This window comes from Choloepus didactylus, chromosome 21 (assembly GCF_015220235.1).
Source record: "Choloepus didactylus isolate mChoDid1 chromosome 21, mChoDid1.pri, whole genome shotgun sequence".
Taxonomy (NCBI): Eukaryota; Metazoa; Chordata; class Mammalia; order Pilosa; family Megalonychidae; genus Choloepus; species Choloepus didactylus.
Genome location: NC_051327.1, coordinates 22,990,611 through 23,012,456, shown reverse-complemented (window position 1 = coordinate 23,012,456; position 21,846 = coordinate 22,990,611). Strand labels below are relative to the sequence as shown.

The following is a 21,846-nucleotide window of genomic DNA, read 5'->3' as shown; positions in this document are numbered from 1 at the left end:
CTGGTTCAAAGGCTTCTCTTGCCTGCTCCGAGCTAACGCTTCATGAGTAATAACGAAACCAGCTTGCCCTTATTTGGCACTTTATATGTGTCTTGCATGGTGTCAGTGCCTTACATTTAAAACTGCAGAACACTTTGTTGTATAAACCAAGGCTCAGAAAAGCTAACAACAAGCCCAAGGTCACAATACGTGGTAGAATGGGGCTGGGACTCGAGAGCAGGTGCTTCCACCAGTTCTGGGGTCTGTCCTTGTACCCACTAGGCCTGCACTGCTGGCGGCCCCAACCTCTGGCTGTCTTCTCCAGGAGCCTCTTCCCTCCCGACCTATGGCTGATGATGGGGTACTTCTTCCTCTCCATTCCCTACTCAGCAACATCCAGGGAGGTGAAATCAAGACGTGGGGACCCTTGGGGCCGCCCCACCGCCTCTCAGGTGCCTTTCGGAGGTGGCCCCTCCTGCTTCCTCAGGCCGAGCCCTGGGCCGCCTGACACTCACCCTACCTGGATGCTCCAAGCTGAGGAAACACCAACCCCTTTTCTTTGTGGGGCCTCCTGCGGCTTGTACTCCCTCACACCCAGAGAACACCAAAGCGGCTCTCCTCTCCTCTCCTGGCCCCAGAAGAAAAGCTCTCATTCCAGCCGCAGTCAGGAAAACCTCCAGAGATGCCAAACAAAGCTGCTGCGGCTGCTACCCAAGGAGCTTGTCCCCAAAGTGCATGGAGGAGGTGGCTCCAGATTCAGGGGCGGGCTCAAGCAGGAGGTGCCAGCAGGTCAGAAGCGTGCTGGGCACAGAGGGGTCCAAGCAGCAGCCCGAGTCAAAGCCCGTCCCTGCAGGACCAGCAGCTCGGCCACTGCCGCCTCAGAAAGGAATTAGTCCCTTGGCCAGAGGAAGCGCCTGGTAACGGCCTGAGGAGCTGTCCGTGGGGTCACGCTCCCCTGGGTACCGACGGGCTCCGCGGGCCTGTCCTCCTGGCCCAGGCAGGCCCTGCGCTCCCTGCAAGTTGCCGTGGCCGGTGGCTCCGAGCCCGAAGGCCGCGAGGTCCCGGGGCAGGCAGGCCGGGCTCCTCCCCTCCAGGCCCCGGGCCAGTCCCGACCCGCAAGGGGCCAGCCTTACTTTCCGCCACTGGTGCGGCTCCTCCCTCTCCCGCGGGGGGCCGGCAGGGCGCTCGGGGCGGGCGTCCGTTTCCGCGGCCTGCCGGGGCCTCTGCGTGCCAAGCTTCTATGGGGTTCCTCGCGCCTGTCCCTTGAAAAGAATCACACGCGCGGCTGGGACCCCGGGGGAGGGCGCGCGGGGCAGGGCGCTCACTGCACACGCACCGTCGGGCCGCACGCACACCTGCCCTGGCTCCTGCCGCTGCCTGTGCCGCCCCGCGGGGCCGGGGCCCGGGACCCCGTGACAGGGGCCCAGGGCGCGCACTCACTCGGCCTCGTGGCGCCTCTGCAACTTCACCAGCTCGCGCTGCTTCTCCTTGTACTGCCGCTGCACCTCGGCCAGCCGCATGCGGAAGTCCAGCTCCACGGCGTCCATGCTCTCCAGGGAGGACTTCACGGCGTACATCTGCGGGGGCCACACCAGAGAGGGGTGACCCTAAGGGCCAGGACCCAGAGCCCCCCAGCTGCCCACCCCCAGGGCCGGGGCTGCCCTCATAGGCAGGAGATGGGGAATCACAGAGACCCCAGCCAAGCCCCTTCTCCGCCACTTCCTAACTGCGGCCCACCCCCTCACTCCAGCCCCCTCCAAGGTCTGGGTCCTGCCACCCACTCAGGGCTGCCCCAGGTTTAAATCGGAGGGTGGCGCACGCGAGGCCCAGGGCCATGGGGTTGGGATCAGTGCTCACGGGGAGCAGAGTGGCTGCTTGGGGGGTGGGAGAGACTTGGTAAAGGGTGGGACGGCAGCACAGCCCAGAAGTGCATAACTAAGACTGGCTAACGTGGGAAACTGCAAGGCTGGCTAGATGTTGCCAGAGATTTTTAAAAACAGCATAGAACTTTACTACACAGTGACCCAAATGCAAACTATAGACTTCAATTAATAAAATAATTCTAACAAGAGCATAGATTCACCAGTTGTAACAAAATTACCACACCAATATGTTAATAGGGAAAGATTTGGGGGGTGGGGTAATACGGGAACTCGACTTTCTGTGTAATTTTTTCTGTAAACCTACAACTGCTCTAAAAATTTAAGTCTCTTAAAACCACAGCACATTGCATATAACAACTGCTCAATAAATAAACGATGCTCCTGTGTTATCAATTATACATGGAGACAAAGGCAAGTAAAGCCGGGGGCCCTGGCCCCACAGGCCAAAAGCAGCCAGCTAGGGCTGGCACCTGCTCTGCCCTCCTCCCAGTCCACATCACTGCCACCCACAGGAAACGCTCACCACACGTTATCATGTGGGTAAACTGAGTCACGGGGGAAGGGAAATGGCCTGCCCAGGACCGCAGATCCGGCCTCTACATGAAGCCAGCCGTGCCCCACCCCATGAGCCCCGGGTCAGCAAGATGGCGGCACCTCACCCGTTCCTCCTTCTTCTGCATCCAGCTGTACTTCTTGTTGGGGTTCAGCTCCCGGGGCAGCCGCAGGTTCTTGAGCGGGTCCCCGAAGGGGCCGTCCAGCACCTCCTGCAGCACGTGGCTGCTGGCCACCAGCAGGCTCTCCAGCGAGGGCCGCACTGCCGGGCCCCGCTCCGCACCTGCAGAGGCCAGCAGGGTGAGCCGGGCCACCCGGGGTGCAGAAGGCACGACCCCGGGCACTGCCGCCAACCCCACTCCCAGCCCGAGCAAGCCCAGGGCTGCCCCAATGCCACGGCCCCACCAAGACGCTAACGGGACCGAGGCCCTTCCAGATTTCAGGAAACAGGCTAAGCAAAACGAATGGGAGCGGGGACAGATCCTCCAGTATGGCCCGTTCTTTAAAATGTCGGTGGGTGCACAGAAAAAATCCAGGAGCGTCACCAAAGCCGAGAGAGTTGCTTCCTAGAAATGGGGCTGCCTTTCTGTTCAAGTTCCTGAAGACGTCCCATGATGAATGGGCCTGCCTTTCATAATCAGAGAAAGTTTTCTAAACTGTGAAAGTAATATGTGCACGCAATTAAAAATGCAAGTAGATGGTTCCAGAAAAGCTCATGCATCTTCAAATACATGTTTAACGTACGACATCCTTTATGAAAAATACAAAAACAGCACCAGTCGATATCTATTGTCCCAGTTTGCCTTTTTCCATTTAACATCTTGTTTTGTAGTAACACAAAACAGAGCTTCTCATTCTTATTAGCTGAAAACTTACAAAATGGCTGTTTCTGTAACTTGACATTGGAATACTGGCAGTTTTATGTGGCTGAGGCTAGTAACGACTGCCTGGGATTCCTGATGTGTTGAATCTAAATAATCCCCCAGGAAGCCACTTAGCTTGATTCCTAATTTTTTTTTTTTTTTTTTTTTTTTTTGTCGTGGACAGACGTGCACACGGCTGGGGACCCGAGTGTTAGGAAAATTCCCTTCACCATGGTCCCGCGATAAAGGTCTGTGCACTCACCTTTCGGTAAAGATTGCCAAGTGCCCTCCAAAAAGGCTGCACCAAACCAGAACACCTCCACGAGAGGAGATGACGGCCTGCTTCTCCACCATCTCTCTCTCAAAGTGAGTTCTCTAAATACTTTATTGATGTTCTCTTTGTGATCTAATAATATATGCTCATTTTTTGTGTGTGAATGTTCCATGTACATGTGAGAAAAAAGTATAATCTCTATTCTCCATGTGTCAAGTTCTCTATTTGCTACGTTAATAAGTATACTTATTATATAATAGTAGATAAGATATAATACCGGGGTTCCCCGGCCTCAGCATGATTAACTTTTGGGGAGGGGTCCTTCCCCGTTGGGGGCCCGTCCTATGCACGCGGGTGTGTGTGCGTGTGTGTGTGTGTGTGTGTGTGTGTGTGTGTATGTGTGTGCAGGACGTGCAGCGGTGTCCCTGCCCCTTGGCCACTAGATGTCAGCAGTGCCGTCCTCAGGCTGTGACAGTCACAAGTGTCTCCAGACAAGGCCAAAGCCCCGAGGGGCAACACTGGAGAGGCAATCACTGGTTCTGGTCCTCTACAGCCTTGGGGAAACTGAGGCCTGAAGCAGTGAACCTCCCTGGGGGGGTATTAGATGGAAGCAACCGGCCCACCCCAGGAACGGCAGCCTCGTGCCCCCCACTTGCAGGTCCCATGAGCCCCAGGATCCGTTGGTGTTGGGTCTCCATTTCACAGGTGAGGGAAGTGAGGCGCCACCTCCTGCACCTTTAGGGAACCCAGCCCCGAGACCCTCCCAGCCTTGGGGTGCCAGGGCCAGGAGGCCCCAGACCCGGGCGGGGACCCCACCCAGAGCAGGCAGCAGCCTGGAAGGGAGGAAGGGGGGCTGGGCACACCAGGGGCTGCACCAGCTATGACGTGTGTGTACCCCCAGACATGGGTGAGGATGGGGCGGGGTGGGGGGCAGCACCTCCAGGAATTAGCACGGGGCCTGGGAAAAGCTCCCATCAGGGTCCTGGGAGACTCAGCCCTACCCGGAAGCCTGTTTCCAGCTTGGCACCCCCCCCACCGTGGCTTACAGCCCACGTGCACACAGGTAGGGGCTCCAGCGCCACGCCACAGATCCACTGTGACCTCCCACAGGCACCTCCAGCTTCTCACATCCAATTCCCAGTCACCCCCCCCAAAAAGCTGCTCCCCCCTGCAGGAACTGGCAAATGTAGTCTCCCCGGGGCTCAGGCTCAAGCCCTTGGCTCGTCCTCACCCCCCGGCCAGCCCACCAGCCAAGCCTCCCAGCTGTGCCTTCCCATCGAGCCTCCACCCGCTGCCCCGCCCGGCCCCAGGATGGCGACAGGAGCCCCCCACCCTGGTTCCTGCCCCACCTGGGCCCCCTGGTCTGTTCACAGCCCTCTCTCCCAGCGCCCCCCCCACCCCCCAATTCACTCGAGAGTCCAAGCCAGACTTGATGATGGCCACAAGGTCCCAGGATCAGCCCTCATCCCCCCACTGCTTGCCCACACCCTCCCCCTGCCCTGCTCTCGCGCTCCCACCCCAGGCCCTTTGCATGTGCTGCTCCTGCCTGGAATGGTTTCCCCACACATTTCCCAGTCTCTGCTGCTACGTCCCCTTAGGAAAGATGCCTGCCCGCCTCAGCCCCGTACCCTCCCACCTGTGTCCGTCACCACCTGGCAGCTCCCGGGGCTGGCCCCAGCATCGACAGGCACGCGGCAGGTGCTTCGGAAGCAGCTGTGGGGTGAATGGAGGTAGCTCCCCCCCCACCCCACAAGGGAAAGTGAATCAGCAAGACCCAGGCTGGGAGTGGGGGAGGGGACGGGGTCGGGGGCCCCCACATTGGGAGGGCTGTGGGCTGTGGCCTGGGAGACACCAGTCAACCCCTAGGCCTCCTCCTTCCCCAGTGCCCTCTGGCCCCTTCACGGTCCCCATTTTAAAACCCACCAGCAGCCGGCAAGATCCAGAAGACTTTTATTTTTTCCTGAACTGTTGTTTTTCTTCTTTTGGACTGAATTATTTTAGAACAAGAGAACAACAGGTGCCTGCCGAGGCGGCGGGAGTCTCCCGGCCCACCCCAGGGGGCGCGTCCCTCCCACATGCTTTCTGGGGGGGCATCGTGACCACAACCTCAAAACACCATCCCCACACGCGGCTGTGTCTTGACCCAGCGGCTCTGCCTCTGGGAACAGCCCCAGAGAAACTCAGGGAGGCGCGCACGGTCTCCTTCAAGGACAATCAACACGTTACTCGAGACGGAAAAATAGGAAAAAAAGGCAAAAAGATGCCGGTGCTCCAGGGTTGGGTCATCAAAGGCTTTGGAAAATGTCTCATGAAGAGTCTGTGAGGCGTCACCAGGGGCGGAATGGGGCAGGGCACGGGGAGCTAGTGCTTCGTGGGTGCTGAGCTTCAATCTGGGGTGACGTCTCGTTCTGGTCATGGATGGAGGTGACGGCAGCACCGAGATAGGTGTGTGTGTGGAAGTGCTTATGAGGGGAAATTTTAGGTTGTAGATATGTTGCTAGAATTAAAAAACAAACATAGGACTGTATGAGACAGCGAACCCTAATGTAAACCATGGACTGTAATGTTTCATTAAAAAACATGCTTTCATCAATTGTGACAAATGTACCACACTAATGCCAGCTGTTGTTAATAGGGTAGCATGTAGGAACCCTGTATTTTATCCATGATTAAAAAAAAACAAAAATCAGTGTTTGGGGAAAAAATATTTGCAAATGAAAACCAATAATAAAATAGAATCTTCATATAAAAAAAAACCACGAGGTACAAACAGCAAGTTTCAAAACACTGTTCACAATACGATCTTAATTTTCGGAGTGAATGTGAATGGTAGGTGTGGGAAAAATTGGAGAGGAAGTACACCAGATATTCCAAAACACGAGCCATGATGTTGTCATCCCTCCCCACTGCGGCCTGGGCCCCTCCTCCATGCCGGGTTCTGGGCTGAGCGTGGGGTGGGGAGATGGGGGCCGACCTGCACCCCCTTCCTCACACATTTCTGGGTGCACCCCAATTTCCCATCAGCCATTTTGTGCCCAATTCATTCCCCCTTCTGCTCAAGGTACCCATTTTCTTTCAAGGCCCAGCTCACGACCAAGCGCGATCAGCCGACTCTGTTCCCTGGGCCTGACGTTTTGCTTCTGCAAGAGGCTTAAACCCTAGTCCACCAACAAGCACACGTCTGAGTGTGCATCAGAGCTACCAGGAGAGAGGTGGCCTCTCTCGGAGGCTGCTGGGCCGACTGGGCCCTGGTAAGGAGAGTCACCCGGCCTTGAATCACACCATCAGAGAAGAAAGTGGAGCAGGTAGGACAGCGGGCGGGAAGGACTCAAGCAAGCAGGTGTGTAGGAAAGAGAAATTCCTAATGACTCAGTTTGAGTGCCTGGATCCAGCCATACCTGAAATCACCTAACTACTGCTGTACTTCAGTTCCATGAGCCAATACATTTTCCCCACCTTTTTCTAAGCCAGTTTAAATTAGTTTCTGTCACCTGCAACCCAGAGAATCCTGCTGATACAGACCACACCATCAGGAGGATGAAAGGAGAAACGTTACTGCTAAGGAAACCCATAAAACCCAACCGCCAAGCGAGCGCTCACCTCCCACGTCCTGGCTCCGCTTCTCCAGCTCCAGCTCGGCGATCTCGCTAAGCAGGGTGATGCCGTGCAGGAAGCTCTGTTCCAGGACGAGAGTCTGGGCCGCTTCCAGCTTCTCCAAGGCCGGAGGTCCGGTGCCCGGGGAGGGCAAAGGCCTGGCCTGGGGCAGCTCCGCGGCTGCCACCAGGGCGTTCATACCGGCCAGCGGGTCCTCCAGGCTGGGCAGGAATTGGTCAGCGCCCACCTCCTCTAGGTAGCAGGTGCTGCCGAGCACAGGGGCGGCCTCCTGGGCCTCCAGGCTCGGGCACTGTCCATCCCCAGCAGGCACGTCGCCATCAGGCAATTCCAGGCTGGGCCGCAGATCGCCAGGGGCCGCAGGGGCCAGGCCGTCCTCGGGCACAGCCTCCGCCAGGGGCACATCCAAAGGCACACCGACGGGCACCTCCACCGGCTCCTCCTTGGCCTCAACCAGCGCCTCGGGCATCAGCTGTGGCCCCGGGTCCGGGGTGGCCGCGCAGGGCTCCGTCTGGCCCAGCGAGTCGACTCGGGCTTCAGGCCCCTCTGCGAAGTCCAGGCCCTCAGAGGGCTCGGTGCAGACCTGCCCCCCGGTGCTCAGTGCCTGGGCCTCCAGCAGCACTCCTCCACAGCCACCCACAGGACTGGGGGCCGGCCTGGCCTCCGGGGTGGGCAGGGCCAGCGGCGACTCCAGCGGGGGCAGCTCTGTAGGCTCCTCGTCCATGTCCTCCACCTCCGCCTTCACCTCGCGCTCCACCAGGGGCTCCTCCTCGGGGTCCACCCGCAGCGGCTCGGGAATCTTGGAGGGCGACAGGCGGAGGGGCTTGTCTTCAGGCGAGAGTGCCAGGCGCTCAGGCCCCTCAGCAGGCAGCGGCACATCAGGGGCCAGGCCGTCTGCATCGGCCGCGGCCGTGGGCTGCAGCAGGAAGGGGTAGGGTCGCCCATAGTGCGGTGGCAGAGCTTGAAACGGGTACCTGGGCGACATGTCTGCCGGAGACACTGAGCGTCAGTGTGGGTGCCACAGCCACACCCTGAGGCCCCCTTCTCCCACCACAGCCCCCAGGGACCCTCACAGGCCTGACATCCCCCAGCAGAGAGAGCCAGAGGCCACTCTCTCCACTGGGCCAGCCTGGCATCTGGGGGGCCCCGGGCCTTGGCAGTCTGGTCCTCAGGGACTGAGGTCTCACGGGCAGAACTTCCACTGCCTCAGTCCCTCACTGGGCAGTCCCGGCTGAGCTGTCTCTGACCTCCAACCCACGAGACCCCCGTCCCCCTTCAAGCAAGGCTGGGATATCCACCTTGCTCCAGAAATAATACTAATGCCGTTGTCACCCCCTCCTTTTACTCTAACCCCCAATTCAACTGGCATCTGCCTGAGAGCAGGACTGTAGCAGCCCAGTCCACAGCAGGGTGAGGGGCACATGCTGGGGAGAGAGATGAACGGAGGACTCCCACCCCCCCACCGTGGGAAGGCAGCAGGCTCAGCACCAGAAACATCAGCCTCTCAGCAAACTCCTCAGAGAGGGCCAGCCCCTTGCCCAAGCTCACACAGCACTTCAGTGGCAGAATCCGAATGCCAAGTCTACCCAAGCGCAAGCACGCTCCCGTAACGGGCAGCAGGGAGGCGAGTGGCTGCCTCGGCTGCCATCAGAGCCGTGCACCTGCACATCCCCAGCAGCAGGGGCCACAGAAAGAGCGCGGTGTGCAGCCGGCGGGGGGCAGGGGGAAACTGCCCACACCGGGCACCCCTGCGCCGCCGTCGGCCTGGCAACGCTACACCCGCAGTCCCAGCCCCCGCGCAGCTGTGATTTTGCGGGTCTGGCTTTGGGCTACGGCTCAGAACCAGGCCTTTTGGAGGAGGCTCTGATGCGCCCATCTTCCCGCCACCACTGCTGGGGAGGGGCTGGGGGGCCTTTGCCTGATGGTGAGCGCATGCATTCATTCACCCCAGGCCTGGCACACACTGTGTGCTCAACAGAGACGGAATGAATGAATTCGCAAATGGGGGGTCGGTTTCACCGGCGACCGGAGCCAGAGCAGAGATACGGGACAGACCCCTGGGGCTCCCAGTCCCACTCCTGAGACGGAACAAGGTCTCTTACCTGAGAACAAGGCCTGGAAGGGGCTGGGGGCGCCCTTCTCCAGTTCCAGGTCTTTCTTCTCGACGACGTTCTCGGGCGCCTCCTCCTTGCGGGTGATGCCGGGCGGGGGAGGCGGGGAGGCGGGCGGCGGGCTGCTGGGCCGGGGGCTGGGTGAGGCCGGGTAGGTGTAGCCGGGTGGCTTGGTCACGTCCTCCAGCTTCTGGATGACCTTGGCCTTCAGGGCAGCCACGGGGGAAGCGCGGGGAGACAGGGGTGGCGGTGGGCTCATGGCCGGGCCATAGGTGCCCCCGGGGCCGCTGGGCAGGCTGGGGGGCTTCCGAGGCAGCAGCCCGGGGCCCGCAGCGGCCAGGCCGGCCTTGCCCGCCGCCTCCAGGCTCCGCTTGCTCACCTTCTCCTCCATCTCCACCCGGTGCTCCTGGGCCTTCAGCCGCTCCTGCTGGGGAGGCAGCCGGCGGGCAGGGTCAGCGCGGCAGGGACCATCCGTGCCCGCCCTGTGTCCGGGGCCCCTTGGCCAGCAGAGAACCGGGGCCGGGTCCAGGGCCCAGGCTGGCCCCTCGCCCCCTCCCGGGCCCGACATGTAACAAACACCATGTTCCATGCAGAACCCCAGGAGATGGTGCGGTGACGGGGTGCAGCCAGAGCCCGGGCAGCTGCTGGGGAGGCCTGGGGGGCCCAATCCTCCTTCCAGGGGCTCCACCAGGGCTGGTGGGGTCCTCCTCTCCTGCCCCAGGCCCTGCGACCACACCTCTGCAGGGCGCTCACTGCCACCTGAAAGCCTTTTTCAGCCGTCCCTGTCTGGTCCCCTGCAGCTCCCCAAACACCTCAGGGGGGCCAGGAGGAGCCCTTCTCCACCCTCGAGAGGTGAGGGGGCCAAGGCTCATCGGGCGCCCAACAGAGAGCACAGAACACTCGGGGAAGGAGAGCAGTTCGGCCGCTCCGCAAAAGGCTAAGACAACCAGACTGTGAGCTGGCAACCCCACCCCCCAGGGGCAACACCCCCAAAAATCGGGAACAGAAACCCGGGATGCGTGCAGCCAACGTTCACTGCAGCACTGCCCACGAGAGCCCACGGGCAGGGGCCACCTACGTGCCGTCCACTGACGAACAGATAAGCAAAAGGGGGTCCCTCCCAACGGCAGAGTATCACCCAGCCCTGAAAAGAAGGCAGCTGTGATCCCACTATGATGTGCATGAACCTCGAAGTCACTGCACCCCGTGAATAAGCCAGACACCAAAGGACATGCACTGTGAGCTCACGAATACGGAGTCTCAGCTCCACAGGGGCGGGAAGCAGACTGGAAGTTCCCGGGGACCGTGGGGGTGGGAGGGAGAAGTGGGCATTACTGCGGGATGGGACCGAGTTTCCGTTTGGGGTGATGAAGTTTTGGTAACAGGAGGTGGTGACGGTTGCACGACATGAGTGTGGCTGACGCCACTGCACCGTATGCTTAGAAGGATGAAAACGGCACGTTGTGTCATGTATGTGCCACCACGACAAGAAGAAGCAAAACGCACTGGGAAGCTACACTCTTGAGGACTAGCTGCTCTCCCTGTCGTTCCGACTCATTTAACAACCCAATCAGGGTAGGGGTTCTGCATGTCTCCACTTTCTGGACGGGGAAACTTGAAACCCAGAGCAGTTAAGCAATTTGCCCAAGGGCACACAGCCAGGCGGCAGGGCTACGATCCCAGCCGAGGGCCGGGCACTGGGACGTCTCATGTGTCCCATCTGATGGGATCGGACATCGCGGGTGTCGGGGGGCCGGCCCAGCCCCAGAGGCAGCCCCGGGCCATCCCAGGGAGCGGCCCAGCCCAGCCCTCTCATGGCTGCTCCCAGAGGCCTCCTGGAGAGAAGGGGCCAGCTGGGCTGAGGCCACAGAGGGAGCCCACTGGATCCTTCAGCGTCCACTCCAACCCTACCCCCACTCCCCTGGGCCTCCTACCTCAGTCTCCCCTACTCCCTGCCTGCAAGGCCCAGCCCCTGCCAAGCTCTGTCCACTGTGCCCCGTGCTCGGGGTGCCCTTGCACGGTCAACTCCTTCAGTTTGTGCTGAAATGCCACCTCCTCCAGGAGGACTGCCCTGCCTGCTCAGCTCCCTGGGATTTTCTCCCTCGCGGTCTGTAATGGTTTGGGGTTTCTGCTGGCTGACTCGTCGGCCCCGCTGTGGGTGAGGACTCGGGAGACGGTTCAGGGGCACCCCACACCCCCGGGCCCCGGCCCCGACTCACCACCAGCTGAGCGCTGCGCTGCAGCTCCAGGGCCTGGGCCGCTTGCTGCTGCAGGTACAGAAGTTCCTGCTGCCGCAGAAAGTGCTGCTGGGAGAAGAGCTGCAGCTGCTGCGCGTGGTGCAGGGGGCCACGGCCGGGCGGGTACAGGGCGGGCCAGAGCGGTGGCACCGCAGCCCGCTCCATCAGCTCCGCTGCGGCGAGACAGACCCCGTGAGCTGCCCCGCGGTCGGGCCACAGCTCCCCTCTCCCGCGACATCACGTCCCCCCGCTTCGGGACGGAAACACTGAGGCAGCAGGGCTGGGCTCTGCCAGGCCCCAGCTTCCTAGCTTGCTCCATGGCTTTCTCCACGGACCATGATCTCCGGCCCCCAGGCTCCCAGCCCCGACTCCTCCCGCTACACCCCGTGCTCTGCGCCTGGAATCCTCAAGGGGCTGGGGGCTGGCAAGGCAGGGGGTTACTGCCTGGGGCTTCAATGAGAACCCCGTGACTTCCTAACACGTGGACCCCACTGGCATCAGAAGTCCTCCTCAAGCTCCTCCCGCTGCCCACCCCCGACAGGAGGCCCTGGGGGAGGCTGGCTACAGCCCCTGCCACTGCCATGGGGCACCCACTTACCAAAGTGAGGCAGGTGATCGCTGGGGATGACCACCACCTGGCCCGACTGGGGGTCCCTGACAAACTGGTAGGCCGACGGCAGGGAGCCCCCCAGGCCAGGCGGGAAGGCGGGCGCCATGCCCTGGTGCAGAGATGGGGGGCCCAAGCCTAGGAGGGGAAACCCAGGCCCACGTCAATGCCGGGCAGCTCCAGGCCCACCCCTGCTGTGCCCGGCCGCACAGTCCCGGCCCCTTGACAGCAGACGGCCCCTAGAGCCACCCGCCTTCCCCAAACCAGGCCCAGCACAGAACCCCACAGGCCAGGAGCCTCTTCAGACAAAAGAGGGAGACGAAGCTCGGCAAAGATCAGTGCAGAGGAGGGGCCGGTTCTGAGCTCGGGGACACCCCCCCGCCCCTGCCGCCTCCTTCCCAGTCCACACCCCACCTTCATCCACCAGGCCAGGAGAGGAGTCGCCACCCCCACCCCTGCGGACCCCCAGCCCCACACTCACCGTAGGGGTGTCCGGCAAGCCACATGGACGTGCTGCCCGAGCGGGGCAGCCAGGGGTGCGTGGCCAGGTGGGCAGCAGGGTCCGCGGACCAGCGGCCCGAGCCCGACAGCACTGGGCCCCCGGTCACCATGAGGTTGGGGTTCAGGCCGTTGGCAGCACAGCTGGTGGGGTGCAGGCGGGCCAAGTCAGCCAGCTCCTTGCTTTCTCTGGGGATGGGAGGGGGCAGAGGGGGTGTCACCCTCGAGACCCAGTGGGGTGCCCAATGCCCCCCATCTACCCCCCAGTGGGGCACTCAGGGTGCAGGTGGGTGATACAGGCCAGGAGGGCGTGGATGGGCGACAGGGCAGGGGCCAAGAGGCCTGAGCACCTGGGCAGGCTATGAGCAGAGGGACCCCCTCCTTGCGCCATGGGGAAGCCCTGCACCCATTGTATGGATGAGAGCACTGAGGCTCAGGGGGAAGGCAGGCCCTCGCACGGGGGGCACGGGCGCCCCACACGAGCTGCCCCCCAGCCCTCACCTGAGCAGCTTCTCCTGGTCCCGCTCCAGCCGCCCGCCCAGCAGCCGCTCCTCCCGATGCCGGGCCCTGTCCTCGCAGTCCTCGTCTGTGCGTCCATGCCCTGAGTGGGAGACCCGGCCAGACGTGAGCCCCTGCCCGGCTGGACCTGCTCCCACGAAAGGCCCCTGGTGTGAGGGGCCCTCCAAAGGAAATGCCCGGGATGGGCAAATCCATGGGGACAGAAAGGGCTGCGGGGAGATGGCGGGACAGAGAGGTGACAGCTGAGGGGTGCAGGGATCCTTTTTTTATTTCAGAGTTTCTTTTTGAGAGTCTGTGAATACACCACAAACCACTGACCGGTATGTCTTAAACGGGTGAGTTACACGGTACGAAATAGTATCTCAATAAAACTGGCGAGAAAACCAAGATTAAGGAAAGTGAAACCAAAGAACACCTTCCGCTGCTCAGCCCTCCCCGCCCCGCGCCGTGGCTGACCCTGCCGCACCTTCTAGGGGCCCCCCACCCTCCACACACCCGAGACAGGGTGGGTCCCCCCATCCCAGGCCTGGCACAGAGCCTCGAGCCAGTTACTCGAGGGGCAGGGTGGAAGCTGTGCGGGGCACCGGGTGTCCGCTGAGCCAGAGGCCCCAGCAGAGAGCAGCTCAGGCCTCACTTAAAGGAGGAACCCACTCCTCAGCTCCCAGGATCTGCTGCCCTGGGCTCGCCAGGGAGAGGGGTGGGCAGGGGGCACATGTCCCCCAGCCACCCACCCAGGGCTGCTGCGGGCAAGGAGCAGGAGGTCAGCAACAGACCCCCCGGCAGGGCACATCCGGCTTGCTCCAGCCCGAGAAGCCCCCGACTCCAGTGCCTGGCTCAGCACCGGCACGAGGCCCCGGGCGCAGGGGAGCCGGGAGCCCTCGGTGACAGGACAGGGGCTTGTCCCCCCAAGTCCGAAGCCCGGGGGCAGAGGCAGAGGCCTGGCCTCCTGCTAAACCGTTCCTGGACAGACGGGGTTCTCTCCCTGTATCCCCGTGGGGAGTCACCGCACTGTCCCCTCAACGCGGCCCAGCTGGGGGTGACTCCCAGGAGGTCAGCAGGACCCCGACACCTGCCGCCTGCCCCCACAGCGCCCCCTTCAGGCAGGACCACCAGGCCCCAGGAGGGCAGGACTGGACGGGGCCTGGCTCCAGGGACCCACAGGGAAACCGAGGCCCAGAAAGGCAGTGGTGAGCGTCTGGCAGGGTGGGGATGTGGAGGGTCACCCGGGACAGCGCTCCTGGGGACTCACAGGGTGTGTGCTCAGCACAGGGGAGACACCCCCAGGCCCCCACCCCCGGGCTCGGGCCTCCACCGTGGAAGCCCACCGCACACCCGCTGTGTGGCCCTGGGGTCTGGCACAGGCTTCAGACACGGCATTCCCAGTCTTCTCTGGGTGCCTCTTCACTGCCCTGCCGTCACCCCACAGTCACCCCAGAGCCCAGGCCCCACTGCCATCAGGGGACAGGACCCACACCTGTCTGCACACCAGCCCATTTTAAGGATCCCCCTTACGGAGCACCCCCCCATCCCCGGGATCTCGGACCAGAGCCCCAGGCCCCGTCCTCCAAATTTGGTTGGAGACTCCAAGGAGCACGATGGGTCCTCCTTGATCTCAACCCCACATTGGACCAGTCTCCAGCTCAACCCTCGTCACTCTGTGCCTTCCTGAGCCTCAAGCCCCGGCTCACAACTGTCCCTCCCGCCGAGCCCCTGCCCCTGGGCCTGCTGGGTGATCCAGGAGGACCCCAGCCCCCTCCTTCCCCTCCCAGGAGCCCTCTCTCCCCTCCAGTCACATGTGTCCCCTCCTCGCCTCTGCACACAGGCTGCTCCCTCCATCTCAAATGCCCTTGTTGGGCCAACTCACCCTTGCCCGTCCAAGTGAGGTCAGGCGCCACCTCCTCCAGGCAGCCCTCCGTGACCTTTGTCAGGCTAACTCATTCCTCTCCCTCATGCCACTGACCACAACCTGCAGCTATTGTGCTGACTCAGGGCTCCTCGTCTGTCTCCTCCATCAGACTGTGCTGCTCTAGGCAGGGGCCACGTCTGTCTGTCCCGTGCATGGCTGCAGACGTCCCCTCCCTACACAATGCCTGACACAGAGGGGGGCTCAGTAAATAGGTGCGAAAGGAGCAAACGGGCAGATGGACAGATGCATTCCCACGGGCATCTGGAGGAAGACTGACCCTGACGAGGTAAAACCACGTGCAAGGCCCCCGGGGCAGAGCCTGTCGGGATGGCCAGGAGGCCACCGTGGCTGGAGAGAACGAGGCAGACGGCCGCAGGAGATGTGCTCACGGCAGGGGGTGGGTGCATGGGGGGTGCGGGCCGGGGCAAAGAATGTGGCTTAAATTTTATCCGGGGTGAGAGGGAAGCCAGGGGACGCTCTGCAGGGATGTGGCGTGATCTGACGGAGGCCCTGCCCTGGACACCTCCCTGCAGCCACCTGCGGACAAGTGACCCGGAGGGTGTTTGTCTTTCTGTGCTGAGCTCCAGGCCGGACTGGGGACAAATGAGTTCCCCAAGTCCCTCCCAGGCTGGAGGAGTCCCAACTCCTGTGGGAGACAGGCACGTGAGGCAGAAGGTTCCAGAAACACAAGACCCCAGTGTGGCCCTGCTCCCAAAGGCAGAAGCGGAAGCACCAACGGCACTGGTGAGCTGGCCACGGTGCCCTGGGCACGCTACACGCGTGAACACATGCACACACATGGGGGCTGGCCCGAGGTGGGGGCGCTGGAGACCCGTCATCAGGAACGGCCCAGCCACGCGTCTGTCACGATGCCCGGGGCTCGGGCTGCAGCTGGTTCCCATGGCAACCGCATCCCAGACTGCCCTGAGCACCTCGATGCGGCTGCCAGTGTCGCAGGCCCACTCCCGCTCTCTAGGGCCCACCCAGGGGTGACGGGACGGAGGCCCCGGCCAAGCCCTCCCCAGCGCCACTGCCTGGGACCAGCTGCCACCCGGCTCTGCCCGGAATGATGGCGGCGGGGGCCCGGCTCGCAGCCCCAGTCCCCAGGGTGCCTCCACCACGGCGTGGGAGAGCCGGGCCTGAGCTTGGGGCTGGGGTTCAGCTCCGTCTCTTCCAGCTAAGTGGCCCCGGGCAAGTCACTTCACCTCCCTCGGCCTCGGTTTCCCCATCGGGAACCCAGGAGACTGCGCACACGCTGCCCGCTCTACGTGACGCCACCCCCCACCCTCAGTGTCACCTGCTCCCGGGAGAGAGACACTCACTAAACGGCAACGGATGCTGGTGCTTGCTGAGCTTCTCGGGAGCGTGGGTGCCCGTGATCTGGGGCTCAGAGGTAGATGGTGGCCCACCTCTGGCCCCAAGAGAACACCAAAGCCAGACAGAGATCCCTCCTGAGAGCCCCCGGGCCCCCCATCCCACGAGCCCACGGCCCCGGCTGCGAGCTGACAGGGCGGCCCTGGCCCCGCCATGTGGTGGGGTGGAGCCTGGGCTCAGAGCACCAGTTTCTTGTTCTGAAAGGGACGGAGCCGGGATTCGAACCCACAGAGAGAGGCAAAGGACTCACGGAGAAACATGAGTAACAGGGCAGATGGGGTGGGGGGGGGACCCAGGAGACCTGCGGATGACCACCCACAGGGCTGGGGTAACGCTGCCTGCCCCCTCCCACGCACACACTCGGAAGCCCCACTCAGCGCTGGGGCTCGGGCTGGCCAAAGCCACCGCATTTTCTGGGATTTATTTTTTAAGGAGAAAAAATCCCACCATCGCCTACCTTACAACCTCCAGTGCCAGCAGATAACGTCAACCTCAGACAAGCACCTGAGCATCTCATTCCCGAATCTCTCCATCATATCCTCTCCCTCTCTCACACACTCACCACCCCGTGGACACAGGGTTCCTCGAGCACGGGCAGGGATTCTGGGCTCCAGGACGGTCCCCTGGGCCACAAACCCCCCACAGGGGTCCACTCCACATCACATGTGCATCCCCCCAGGGAAAGGATCCAAAGAGATCTCCTGCCTCCCTGAGGGGTCCGCAGCCCCAAACCCATGTGCCAGCGAGAGGGGCTGCCCCCGCCCCTAGCCGGCCACCTCTAAGCTGCTCTTTGCTCCCCAGGCTACCGTGGGAACCTGTGCAAGCCCCTACCTGTGCCCCCACCCGGGGTCAGAAGTCAGAAGGCACCCCCGGATCTGGGGGCTCCTGCATGAAGCAATGGGAGCATTCAGTCATTCAACAAACATTCACTAAGCACGACTCTCACTGCACCATCTATGCAGTACGTAGCGAATTCCCAGGCAGACCAGACAGGGACCCCACATCCCGGCTCAAAATCCAGAGACCCTCGGGCTGTGCCAGGGACGCAAGGAGGACTTGGAGCCCAGGGACAGGCAATGTCACGGCGCTCCCACGAGGCGACGAGGGGCACCGAAGGCCACACAGGAGGGAAGGGATCTGAGGGTGGAGATGTGGGGAGAACTGTGTCCCCCAAAAAGGTAAGCTGAAGCCCCAATCCCTAGTACCTCAGAACATCCCCTTATTTGGAAACAGGGCCATCGCAGATGGAACTAGACAAGTTAAGATGGGGCCTTTAAACCCACATGACTGTTGTCGCTGTTAAAAGGGGGAGATTTGGACATAGAGAAGACGGCCACGTGAAGACCGAGGCAGGGTTACGTCATAAGCCACAGAACGCCAAGGCCTCCCACCCACCGCCAGAAGTCAGGAGCGAGCATGCCACATTCTTCCCAGGATTTGGGGGGGCCTGGCCCTGCTGATGCCTTGATTTCGGACTTGTAACCCCCAGAACCGTGAGACTCTGATCTCCTATTGTTTAAGCTCCCCGGTTTGCGGTACTTTGTTACGGTGGCTCTAGGAAACTAGGACAGGAAGATACGGCACCAGCAAAGTTCATCTCAGGGACATGCAGCCAGCCAGACCCGGCAGCCGGACCCCATCTCCAGGGTGAGGGGTGGGAATGGGTGGTGAACTTCACGCAGGGCAACAGGGAAGGGTTCCCACCATTTGCCCGCAGATTGGGAGGGCAGGGGATGGTGGGGGGGCAGGAAGGCCTTGGGCACCTCCCTGGGCTCAGCCAGGTAGAGGAGGAGACAAAGGGTCTAAGAGGCTGCTGTGACAGGACACAGCAGTGGCCGCTCACCGTGGACCAAGGATGAAACCCTTGGAGGAGTCAGCTTGATGGGCACAGGGCCCAGGCCAGGGAGGGGTGGGCACCCAGGAGACGTGCCCCCAGAGAGAGCTAAGGGAGTCTTGAGTAAAGCCTGGGAGGGGCAGGGAAGGACGGGCCCGGTGCTGGGCTGGCCATGCACCAAGCCCAAGCCTGTGGCTGGTAAACATGGGGGGCACTAGCTGGGGTGGGGCTGGGGGAGCACAAGTGCAGGGGAAGAAAGCCAGGCCAACTCCCAAGTAGGTATGTGACCAGGGTCAGGGTCAGGGCCAGGGCCAGGGCCAGGCTGGCTGGGGTGGGCAAGGTGCCTCTGTCCCCAGACTGCAGGCGGGGCCATGGGCTCAACTGTGGGCTCCCTCCGGGCAGATCAACTCGCACACTCCAACAAAGATGCCACGGATCCCAACCCTCCAAAATCCCAGGAGGGCATGAGTTCAGAAGGAACCACAATGGGCCAAATTCTGGAAGAATATTCACCCTCATTGGTAATTAAAGGAACACACGTTTCTTTCCCTCCAATGTTAACAACAGGTGGCCTGGGTGTTTTTTGATAAGATTAAATAGCAATTCCGTACCACACAACACCATACATCGATAACAAGGGGAGATAAGGGGTACGGGAGGATTTGGGTTTTCCTTTTTCTTTTTATTTCCTTTCTGGAGTAATGAAAATGTTCTAAAATTGATCACGGGGACATATGCACAACTACGCGATGACACTGTGAGCTAGTGACTTATACTTCGGACGGTTTGTGTGGTGTGTAAATGTATCTCAACAAAATTACGTTAAAGAAAAAGAATGCAGGACAAAAAATGGAATTCTGAGGAGTCTGAAGTTTTAACACACACACACTGCTAAAGCAATGTAAAACTACTTAAAAAGCCACTAAAAATAAAATTTTGAAATATTTAAAATTTTTTTCATTAAGCAAAAAAAAAAAAAGGCTCTAGATGCCAAGATCCTTGTTTCTACCCCTGACGCATCACTCATTCACTCACTCATTCACTCAAACACCTACTACGTGCCAGTTCCTGTGAACACCAAAACAAATAAGACAGGTACTGAATACTAATCTACAACCAGGAACCCGCTCTTAGAAAATGACTCAAAACACCATAAAAACACAGTGCCACAAAACACGCAATGCCACGCTCTAAATGCAAAACGTAAGAAGGGAAGAAACTAAGCGCCCCCCCCCCCTCCAGGGGGTGGCTGCTAACTACGTCACCTGCTCCTGACAGAACATCGAAGGCCGTCGATACACGGGGTGCCCGGGAGCCATCTGCAGCCATGAGGGCAGCCACCCCACCCCTCAGGTGACCTCACAGGTGGACCGGGCAGGGCCGAGCTCCTATGGCACTGGGCCGCCAGAGGCCGCAGCACAGGGCACAGAACAAGGAAATCAGGGATGTAAAAGCGTTCTGGGTATTGGGAAAACATGCTGCTCCTTTCCTCCTTGTCTGCATGCTATGGGATTCCTCCAGGCACCGGGAAAAGCAACAAATGTCACATAGCAGCTGCCGCCCCCAAGCTGCAGAGAGGACAAAGGGAACCGGAAGGTAGGCGAGCAAGGGTGCCAGGTAGAAGTCGGTGCCCGGGTGGGCGGGAAGGAGGGCAGGGGCGGGGGGCGCCCAGGACCTACCTTTGACGCTGCTCAGCGACAGCGAGCGCTCCTGGTCCGCCAGCCCGGGCCCCAGCCGGGCCCCGCCGCCCCCGCCACTGTCCTTCTGCCGCGCCACGGCCACCGCGATGCCCACCGGCGGGTGCCGCACCTCGGCCTCGCCCTGGGCGCTGGAGCCCTCCCGCCCGAAGGCCTTGGCGCTCTCGGGCCTCTCGGGGTCGCGCTTCAGCTGGCGGCCCCCGCCCCCCGCGGGGCCTCCGGGGTGCGGGAGGCGGGCCTGGGCGCGCGGGGCGGCGCCGCCGGCGGAGGTCGGAGGCGCGGGCTCGGGCTTCACGGTGCCCAGGCCTCCGAAGGGGCTCTTCTTGCCGCAGCCGCCGGGGCGCACGGCCACCGCCTCGCGGGCGAAGGAGCCGCTGTACTTGATCAGGCTCTGCATGGCCGAGGCCTCGCCGGGCCCGTGGGCCGCGGGGTGCAGGTCGGCGCCGGGCCTGGCGCAGGAGGCCGCGCGGGGCAGCGCGCCCCCGGGGTCCAGGTAGGCCTTCTTGGAGGCGGCCGCGGCCTCCTCCTCGGCGCGGCTGGCGTGTTGGTGCTGCGCGGCCAGCACGGCCATCTGCGTCGTGGCGAAGCCGCCCAGCTCGAAGGGCTTCCACTTGTGCTCAGGGGCCGCGGGCGGGGGCGGCCGCCCGGGCTCCAGGCCGAAGAGCTTGGCGGCCTGCTGGGAAGCGGCGGCGGGGACGCGGGGCGCGCGCTCGCAGGCCCGCGGCTCAGCCTCGGGCTTCAGCAGCTCCTTGGCGGGGAGGTAGGCGCGGGGGTCCGGGGAGGCGCGCGTGGGGCGCGCCGGCGGGGCCTCGGCGGGCGGCGGCCGCTTCAGCGAGCGGATCACCGAGTTCTTCTCGCGCAGGACCTCGGGCCGCTCCGGGGGCGGCCGCGGGGCCTCGGGCGGCGGCGCCTGCAGGACGCTGGCCCTGGCCGCCTCGCGCTCCCGGGCCCGGGCGTCGCGCGCCTGCGACGCGATCTGGATGGGCCCCGGGCGCTCGTCGAAGGCCTCCACGGAAGGCACGAAGGTGGGCGCCACCACGCGGTGCTCGCGGCCCGGCTCGCGCGCCGCGGGGAAGATGGTGTAGACGCCCGCGGGGCCGGGCTGCGGCGCCGAGAAGGCCCCGGCGGCCGCGTTGGCGGCGGGCGCTGGCGGCCCCTTGCCCGGCGGCAGCGGCGACGGACAGGGGCACGGCCCGGGCAGCAGGGCCTCGGCGCGCCGCAGACGCTCCGCCGGCCCCAGCGCCACGGGCCGCGCGTTCTCGTCCTGGCGGGCCGCCTCCTTGCCGCCGCGGCCCGGCTCGGCCCCCAGCGCGGGCAGCCCCGGGTCCGCGGCGCCGTTGCAGAGGCCCAGCGCCGACGACACCTGCAGCAGGCTCTTGCCCTTGGCCTCGGCGGCGGCCGCGCCCGACACCCGCGGCGGCCCCGGCTCGGCCAGGAAGGGCGACAGGCGCTCGGCGAGGCGCGGGGGCCCGCGGTCCTGGCGGCCCTCTGCCCGCGCCTCCTGGGTCAGGTCCACCACGCTGCGCGGCCCCGCCGCCGCCTCCTCGCGGGCCCTGGGGTCCTTCTTGCCGAACAGCGGAGGCGGCTCCCCGCCGCGGCCCGCCCGATCCTTGGCGGGGCCTTCCCTTGACGAGCCTTTGGCTGGGGTGCCCGAGGAATGGCTGCCTGGGGTCCTCGAGGAGGGCGCGTGGGAGTGCAGCGTGCCTGGCGCCCCCGGGGCGGGCAGGTAGAAGCCGTCTGGGGAGAACATGGCAGTGAGTGTGGCCAGAGCCCCTCGCTGGGGCCCAGGGCAGAAAGGGTCCCTGGGCCAGCACCCTGCCCCTCCACCCCCGAGAGCCAGCCAGGGGTCAGGAAGTTGGGAGCAGGCAGGGTGCAGCCCTAGAGGGCAGGCTCTGCAAAT

General features: G+C 62.7%; 1 protein-coding gene across 1 annotated transcript in view; it reads right to left on the bottom strand.

Moving 5' to 3' along the window:
* TNRC18 (trinucleotide repeat containing 18) overlaps positions 1–21,846 on the bottom strand; it is an 85,277-nt gene that overhangs the window by 39,596 nt on the left and 23,835 nt on the right. The window contains 10 exon segments of the mRNA XM_037815255.1: positions 1,113–1,241; positions 1,420–1,556; positions 2,522–2,697; positions 7,152–8,150; positions 9,266–9,701; positions 11,494–11,684; positions 12,110–12,256; positions 12,600–12,805; positions 13,118–13,217; positions 19,929–21,683. Coding sequence (XP_037671183.1) covers positions 1,113–1,241; positions 1,420–1,556; positions 2,522–2,697; positions 7,152–8,150; positions 9,266–9,701; positions 11,494–11,684; positions 12,110–12,256; positions 12,600–12,805; positions 13,118–13,217; positions 19,929–21,683 — 4,276 coding nt within the window.